Genomic DNA, 9,206 nt, shown 5'->3' on the forward strand with positions numbered 1-9,206 from the left:
CATTTTATTCTTACTTTGGTTTCCCATTTAATCTTTATTATAAATATAAATTATAAATATAAATATAAATATAAATATAAATATAAATATAAAATAAGAAAAGTTCACTATAAAGTAGCGCATACTTTAAAAGTAGCAACACATGTAAGATGGTGACCGTAAACGGAGTTAAACAAACAGACGTTAAACCAAAACGGCGTTATAACTTTTCATCCAGAGCCCATATAAAAACGCACAATTCATCAAATCCAAATCACACACTCAAAAACATTGTTTCAGATCGATCTGCTCTGACAAACCCTATCTTTCATCACACCTGTTTCTCATCATCACTTCATCTCCATCACATATACATACACAATTCATCTCTATATCACCTTCAGGAATAACTAATTCACTGCAAACAGTTACCGGAATTCAATTTTACCGGTAGAACATTCCGGTTGACGATTACAGGATTCGCAATTCTGCACGCAAATCGTCTCAAAAGTTGTTGTAACTACTGAATTTTGTAACGGAAACGAAGTTCAGATCGATTCAAGGTACGTATTCAACTGTTCATCGATCGTGTTAGTTTTAATTTACTTACTTTGTGTTTCGATCGGAATGTGTTCTGTTTGTGAATTATGTGTCGTTATTGTTCTACTGTAGCTTGGATTTGAATATGTAACAGGTGAATGTTTAACATTACGTTAATTTAGGTAATTCTGTTAATTCTACAACGATTTGATATTGAATTTTGAGATTTCGTTAAGAGAATGATCCAGTGAACACGATTGAACTTGAATTTCATGATTTCATCGGTAAATAATCTAATTATTGTGTATTGATCTGTGAAGGTGACGGAATATATAAAACCTAATCTAATCGGAATCGGAATTACGTCGTGAATGCAACCGCAATCACGTCATCTACGTGTGCGGTGCTAGATCTGTTGATACGTGACGATTCAGTTAGAATTCAGGTGACCGGAGTGAGCGGTGGTCAATTTTGACCTAATTTTGGATCAAATTGAAATCAGTAGAAACAAAATCTGTAGATCCTGATGGAGCTTCCGCAACCACGTCCGTACGGAACACAAGGTACCACCATTTTTTGCATTTTCTAAACACGTGCACGGCACGTGTACGTATGCATAGGCTTGAGGAAGTGTGTGTAACAGTGTAAGCGTGACGTTGATGTTAAATTATGTTGAATTTACAGGTAGGAAACCAACGCATAACTTTCTTTCGCTTTATTCACCTGCACAGCAAGATCCATCTTCTATTCCTCCAGGTAAATAAACTATTTTATTTCAAACCTTCTGGTGATTTAGCTAAAGTGAATAATTTTAAGCAATTATTCATCTTATCATAATTAGTATAAAGTGTTTCAAATACCATGGGGGAACATTGTTTTTTTTTTATTAACTCGAGAGTAATTTAGTATTCTGAAATGTAATTATGATGATCAGTCTGCAGGGGGACATCCTGGTGGTTAAGTAGTAACCAAAGGGTTAAGTGTTCAAATCCTCCTGTAATGTGCATGTTGTTGTGTATCTATCATAGAAATTTAGGAATTCATGTTCAAGAAAAATTACGACAATCATGATGATTGCTAAGATCTTGAAAGCTTTAATATTCCCGTATAGGATCTTAGCAAGAATAGAATTTAAGATCTTGATCCGATCCAACTTGGATTGAAGTAATAAAAAATGAAAACTGTAATAAAATTTGGTTAACTTTATTAAGTTAAAGTAAAACTAACAGGTGTATAGCGTGCTAAAACTGTAGATAAAATTAAATTTTTATGAAATTGTTCAACTTTTGTAACTGTTCTAACACCTAAAAATATAACCTTTTTTTTGAACGGCTAACGAATCCTTAAAATGGGTCACTGGCGAAATTCACCGCATCGGGATACACTCGCCTCCGAACCGGGGAAAACCCTCACCTAGGGCCGAAGCCCGTGAACACTCGCCCGAAGGCACGACAGTGCGGTGAGGTAAAACCCGCTCAGTTCAAAGATCGAACTAGCGATCGCCGCCTACTCGCCTAGTCTTCCATTATCACCAGGTGCCACAGAAAATAATGGAGAGAGCAGGAACCGAACCTATGTCCCTTATAACCTACTTCTGCAATCTAAATCACACCATGAGTCATTAAACTATCGAACATGTGCTATCTTAATGTGTTCAAACTCTAAATCTTAATTGCTATTTAATATGGAATACAATACATATGAATGGACTATACTTAGTAGAATCTTGATTTTGACAAATCAATTAAATAGCATTTTTATAGTAAAGTGTTGTTTGCATAAAATCTTAATTTTGAAAGGACATTTCATAATTAAATTTGTTGTCCTTATCTTTCTATAAAAAAACTAAAGTAAATAAATCAACCAAGGAATATAGATGACTAATAGTACTATATATTCAGTCATTTAAAATATCATAAATTACATCTTTGAGTGTAAGTAAAAAAATAAAGATAGAAAAAGTGGTGAAATTGAGATAAAGACTAAAGAGACAAAAGAAGATAGAGAAAGGACGACATAAACGATAGTAGAAATGTCTTTGTTGGGATCGGTGTTTTAAAACTTTAAATTATCCATCACATTTTAGTACAGTAGTGGTTTCATGTTGGTGGTCACTGGTCACGTGCTACATTGATCCAGACACCTATCTTCTTGTTTTTAATTTCTTAATTTTTTAATATTTCATTTTAAAGTATTAATTTAATTATAATATTTGCAGGTGGGTTCCTTGAAACTCACGACTTCTTGCAACCACTGGAACGAACAGAAGGAAATAAATTCGAAGAACCAATAAGTGCAGTGGAACACATTCTGCCAGGTGGCGTAGGGACTTACAGTATTAGTCATATTTCTTGTATAAGTCAAAGTCAAAGTCAAAGGATGGGAAAGGCTGAAGGGGTTGTGATCAGACCAGTACAATCTAGTGGTAGTGATAGAAATGATGAGAATTCAAACTGTAGTTCTTACACAGGGAGTGGTTTCTCACTATGGGAAGAATCTGCTGTAAAGGGAAAGACAGGGAAGGAGAATATTGCTGGAAACACACGTGTAATAAGAGGTATACAGTTTCGGATCCAAGATTTCTTTAAGGTTAGTTTAATGGTTACCTTTTTACGCGCTTGTGGGAAACTAATAATGTCTACTAAATGTTGTTGATAGAGGGTGGCATTATGAAGACGGGAGAAGGGCCATGGGTGACATCCATGGACCGGCCGTCACAGTCTTCATCTGCGCATAACCACCCAACCGCGAGCATCAGTTCTCTCTCATCTTCGCGGTCTGTTATTATACTTTCCGCTTTTGTTCTATGTGAATGATAAATATTCAATCTCAGTTATATGACAGTTTTCTGGTGATTTTGCAGCCCATCATCAGCTCAAAATAATCCGAGTTTTGTTGATGTGTTAAAATTTGCTAAAAGTAGCCGAGATGATGAGGATGATGAAGAACACGGGTTTGTTATCAAGCAAGAGCCATCCTCACACTACAAAGGTATCTTTTCTAAATGGGTGGTAAACGAGTTCACGGGGTGATCCATTTCATTAAACGGGTTAAACAGTCTAAACTGAACACGCCATGCTTATTAAACGGGTTAATATGACAACTCAAAACTGATTATTTTGGTGACATGTTTCTGTTCATGTTGAGTTTTGCAACCCCTGAAAATAATAAGAATAATAATCATTATTATCATCATTATATTAATGATAATAAGATTTATAAAATTACAAATTATTTTTGTAATTTGATAGGTGTTTTGTCTGTTAAAGTAGACACATCACACCAGGATCAAAAGCCCAACACTCCGCGTTCTAAGCATTCGGCTACTGAGCAACGAAGAAGAAGCAAAATCAATGACAGGTATGTTTATATTATAGCTGACAGTCAATACTAACCCCTGTACCTACGAATTAGTCAATTTTAACCCTTGGTTTTAAAAAGCGATAGGCGCACAAAAGCGACGAGGTCTAAAATTGAGACGCGAAGCGCAAAGCGCAAAAGCGGTGGGCTTTTCGTACCCGAGGCGCAAGGTGTTTATATAATTTTTTATATATTACATATCCCATAGGTTTTTAGCTTCTTTTAACCAAAATATAGCTATAAATAAGGCTTTTATACCATTTTACTTACATGTACAAGTCAAAAACCCAAGGTACAACTTTTCTCTGCAGAAAAAAACGCCTCAGATACATGAGGCGCGCGCCTCAGGCCAAAAAGCCCCCGAAAAACCCCAAAAATCTGCGCCTTTTGGGCGCTTCTTGTAATTACACAAGGCGCTGAGCGAAAAATCCCCAGAAGCTGCGCCTTAGTGCGCCTCGCGCCTCAGGCGCGCTCTTAAAAAAGTTTTAACCCCTCTACTTGCTTCAGATTTACAATGCTGAGAGAAATCATTCCACAAGGTGACCAAAAGCGCGATAAGGCGTCATTTCTATTAGAGGTATACCATGAAAGACATCAATGATTTTTTCAATCGTCCACGTAAACTTATAAACATCTAAACTTTGAGATATGAATTTCTAGGTTATTGAATACATTCGGTTTCTACAAGAGAAGACGCACATGTACGAGGACTCATGTCGGGTACATTCAATCTTTCCAAGTACTTTCTTTTTGAAATAAAAATTATTTTTCGGGCTTATCAGAAACAAATTTTTTTTTTCTTTTTTCTTGTATTCCGACAGAATAACAATAATAACGATAATAATCAAAGACCAACTGAAGGTTTCATTGACCAACCACTAGTCAACAAGGGCAATGTTTCCTTAAACCTTCCGAAAAAGGGTCAAGCCCTATTAGATACCAACGTAAGTTTGCAAGAACAAATTGGTCAAAACCCGTGTTTGACCAATAACAGATCATGCACAAACGATGGCACAGCAAGTGATAAACTGAAAGATGAGGAAGTTACTATTGAAAGTGGCACAATTAGCATCTCAACGATTTACTCTCAAGGGTAAGAATTAACACTGTTTAAGTTGAGATATCAATGTTATTATTGGGCTAGCTTGTTTTACTTTGGGCTTGGGCTTGATTTGTTGGGCTAACAACATGTAGACAAATTGGTGTACAAACAGGTTACTGAGTACATTAACACAAGCACTACAGAACTCTGGTGTGGACTTGTCACAAGCTAACATATCTGTACAAATTGACCTTGGTAAAAGAGCAAATACTAGTACACCCATTTTCAAGGTACTTACATTTCTTTTAAACAATGTTTTTTTTTTTAATAATCGAATTGGACCAGTTAGACGGACTGAGAAATGGCAACATAATCGGTTCGATAATGCATTTTAACAATCATCATTTGAAACGGACCGAATGGTAGGAGCACATTTTAGAATATTTTATAATGTACTTCAAAAAAAAAAAATTTTTTTTGATTCTTTAGTACTTAATGCTCCATATGTTATTTGTTTGAAGGGTTCATATTATTAATAGATGAATCCACGCTAGTTTCGATAATCATTCAGGTTATGAAAACATTGCTTCTAAGTTCTAAATCTTCTTAATCATGGAGATCTATTCTTTCATTACTAACTAGTATGTTCTTCGCAAACAGAAAAATGAAGTTTCTGGGTTGGATGAAACGTTTGCGGGTTCAAGACTTGCAAGCACACGAGAGGAGAAGAGTGATAAAGCTTTGAAGAGGTTTAAGACGGACCGAAATTAGATTGTTATTAGGCTAATTTAAGTAGTAGTCATATTTTTCCCAACAGGGTCCGCTTGCGGATCATTACTGACTTTCATTTGTGTTTAAATATACGTTGTACATTCGGGTCGGGGGTCGGGTGGGGTGCACAGAATGTTCTGAGTTCTGACAAAAAGAATTATTAGATCCTAGAAAATTGGGCATCTAGTTATTTATTGAAAAGGCCTTATGAACAACAATATATGGTGTTGTGATTTTGTTTGTTTCCTTGCGGTTAATATTATAAAAATACAAAAAATTTCTTTCAGATTCATTTTTTTTTTTGAAAAATTACAGTTCTTTATCTATATACGTCTTTTCAGGCGGTGTCATTTTCAACGAATTTTGACCTTTACAGGGAATTTTGTTACAGGTTTTGTCCTTTAACCCTAACTCAGATTTTTCTGTTAAATTTGGTCAAACATGGGTAGTTTGGTCTTTTTACCCATTTTTTATAAATTTTTTAGAGTAAATTACTTTTTGAGTCCCTGTGTTTTAGTGGTTTTAACCACTTGAGTCCAAAATCAAAAAGTTTAACGCCCTGAATCCCTAGCCATTTATTTTGTAACGTTTTGAGTCCAATTTTGTTCATTTTATAACGATTTGAGTTCAAAAAATTGGACTCAAAAGGTTAAAATTTGGACTCAAAAGGACTCAAATGGTTAATGAAAATGCTTATAGGGACTCAGATCGTTAAACTTTTACTTTTGGACTCAACTAGTTAAAACCACTAAAACACAAGAACTCAAAAAGTAATTTTCCCAATTTTTTAATATAAAAACAAAAGGCATTTATAAAAAACTAATAACATTTTTCATTAAATTAAGAAATCTCTCCCTCTCTAAACACACAATCTCTCTCTCTCTCTCTCTCTCTCTCTCTCTCTCTCTCTCTCTCTCAACCTTCGTTTACCACCACCATCTTCCACCACCACCACAACCATCTGCCACCACCTTAGCCTTCTACCTTTCTCACCCTCCCCACCTTCCCTATCACCGTCACCACCGCCACCCTTCTCTCTCTCTGTATTTCTTAATATATTTAATTTAATTTAGCTGACTTTTGCTAATTCTTTTAATTACTTTTTTTAGCTCAATAAATATATTATTTCAAATATAAAAAACTTTATACTAGGACCGAATGGTAGGAGCACATTTTAGGATATTTTATAATGTACTTCAAAAATTTTTTTTTTTTGATTCTTTAGTACTTAATGCTCCATATGTTATTTGTTTGAAGGGTTCATATTATTAATAGATGAATCCACGCTAGCTTCGATAACCATTCTGGTTATGAAAACATTGCTTCTAAGTTCTAAATCTTCTTAATCATGCAGATCTCCTATCCTTTCATTACTAATCAGTATGTTCTTCGCAAACAGAAAAATGAAGTTTCTGGGTTGGATGAAACGTTTGCGGGTTCAAGACTTGCAAGCACACGAGAGGAGAAGAGTGATAAAGCTTTGAAGAGGTTTAAGACGGACCGAAATTAGATTGTTATTAGGCTAATTTAATTAAAATTTGGTATAATTACTAGTCATATTTTTTTTTCCAACAGGGTCCGCTTGCGGATCATTACTGACTTTCATTTGTGTTTAAATATACGTTGTACATTCGGGTCGGGCGGGGTGCACAGAATGTTATGAGTTCTGACAAAAAAGATTGTATTATTATTAGATCCTAGAAAATTGAGCATCTAGTTATTTAGGGTAAATTACTATTTGAGTCCCTGTGTTTTAGTGGTTTTAACTAGTTGAGTCCAAAAACAAAAAGTTTAACGACCTGACTCCCTATAAGCATTTTCATTAACCATTTGAGTCCTGAAGAAACACTAGATAAATGGTCGGAACCGAGATATCTAGGGGGTTTGAATCCGCATAAAAAGGTTGGTTTCCACTCGATCGATTTAGGCCTAACAGACCTTCTTCTCCGGTGATTCTGCAAAAAAGAACACCGTTAGCCTCGCCAAGGGGAGAAGAGGGTTCTCTCCTTGACCCGACTCCGGTGTGAGAATAAGTATTAGTAATGAAGAAGAAGATGTATTTGAGAAATGTGTGTAACTTGTGTTCATACCTGATTTTTCTCTTATTTATAGCCGGGAGTCGTTCAAAAGGCGGGAAAACCCGTTAGTGAAAAGAAGACGGAAGATGCTAACTCCGTAAGCGGTTATGATTTCTTCCGTTAATACTCCTTGATCCGATGTGATGGCACACGGATCGTGGTTTAGATCAAACGCAAGGGATTTGCCACGTGTAAAGTGACCTAAATGAAGATTACTCTTCATTTGCATGCATTCGATGTGATTTTGGGGACGACTGATATAGTGACACGTGTCCAGACGGTTGTAACCGTTTTGGTGGTGCACGATTGTATTATTTCTAGAAGATTACTGCTGTAATCTGGTGTGACACCTTTATCGTGTGGAAGCAGATGAATAAATCCCAAGTCTGGGCAAATAATATCCAAGTCTGGATATTGAGCGGAAGTATCTAACTCCGTATTCTTATCTTTTGCTTTGTGTAGGAATTGCGCAAGGTTTTATGATTCCCTTTGGGCGCAAGTGTTGACTGTTGTGGGCCTTTTAGACCTTTCTTTTGTGAGACCAGTGCGCGGCCGCGCAAGGTGCCAAGCTGAAAATTAAAGTTGTGGTATGGTCCCAAGCACTTTTTATAAGGTTTTTGGGACCTTACCCCTTCAAGTCCCCCCAGTCTAGTGTTGTACTTATGCAAATAAGTGGAGCACTGGACTTATGAGAGTGAAATGCTTTTGGGCGCGAAAAATAGGGAATCTTCTATGAGAAGATTTAATTTGTTTTGAAAGTTTTGAAATTCTTTGACTTTAGTGGATAGTACAGTCAGGACTATGTGACAGGCTGTCACAGTCAGGTATATTTTACTATCCGTGTTTTTCACGCGCGCTGCAAACGCGTGTGTATTTTTCCTGCTGTTTGGAGAACTGTGATATCTGGAAAAGTCGTTGTGACGGTTACCGATGCTATTTATTGCGATAAGTATATAACGTTTGGGTAACCTCTTCGTGTAATCATTGTTTTGTTGAAAACTTTTCCCCTTCCCTTCTTCTTTAATTGTTCGAGAAAAAGATTGTCAATCTTTCTTCTTCTTATGTCAACTGGAGAATACCACGAAGATTTATCGGAGGAAATGTCTGCTGAACTGCCACCGCTGAAATGGCCTAGGGCAACTTTTGACGGCCTGGTTCAAAACTTTAGATTCCCAGAGACCTGGGGTGCCCGCTACCCTGAGGAGGGTCAGACGGCAGCAGATGCTCCAGCTGGGTATATTACTTTGTTTTGGGGTTTCTTTTGCGAAGGCAACTTTCGCTTGCCTGTAACAAAGTTCTTTCTTGAAATTCTTGGTTTTTACAACATTCATCTCTCTCAACTGCATCCTATTGGCATGGTTAGGGTTCGACATTTTGAATTTGTGTGTCGGACCATGCATATTGAACCGACCGTTCCCCGATTTAGGGTTTTCCAT

At 36.4% G+C, this 9,206-nt stretch overlaps 1 protein-coding gene across 5 annotated transcripts; it reads left to right on the forward strand.

Annotated features, from left to right (window-relative positions):
• Positions 1–244: 244 nt before the first annotated feature.
• LOC110917857 (transcription factor BIM1) lies at positions 245–7,383 on the forward strand. 5 transcript variants are annotated; one of them, XM_022162302.1, is made up of 13 exons: positions 246–542; positions 840–1,082; positions 1,204–1,275; positions 2,738–3,076; positions 3,178–3,295; positions 3,383–3,510; positions 3,771–3,879; positions 4,387–4,456; positions 4,540–4,599; positions 4,701–4,972; positions 5,094–5,211; positions 5,582–5,703; positions 7,214–7,383. In XM_022162302.1, exons 2-12 carry the CDS (start codon positions 1,046–1,048, stop codon positions 5,690–5,692), a joined length of 1,434 nt encoding a protein of 477 aa, XP_022017994.1. In that variant the 5' UTR covers positions 246–542; positions 840–1,045; the 3' UTR covers positions 5,693–5,703; positions 7,214–7,383. The 5 variants fall into 5 exon arrangements, with proteins under 5 accessions (XP_022017997.1, XP_022018004.1, XP_022017994.1 ...); XM_035987295.1 differs by lacking the exon at positions 7,214–7,383 and adding an exon at positions 5,443–5,492 and having other exon boundaries at positions 5,582–5,910; XM_022162305.2 differs by lacking the exon at positions 7,214–7,383 and having other exon boundaries at positions 245–542; positions 3,789–3,879; positions 5,582–5,978.
• The last annotated feature ends 1,823 nt before the right edge of the window (positions 7,384–9,206 follow it).

Source organism: Helianthus annuus, chromosome 2, assembly GCF_002127325.2.
Source record: "Helianthus annuus cultivar XRQ/B chromosome 2, HanXRQr2.0-SUNRISE, whole genome shotgun sequence".
Taxonomy (NCBI): Eukaryota; Viridiplantae; Streptophyta; class Magnoliopsida; order Asterales; family Asteraceae; genus Helianthus; species Helianthus annuus.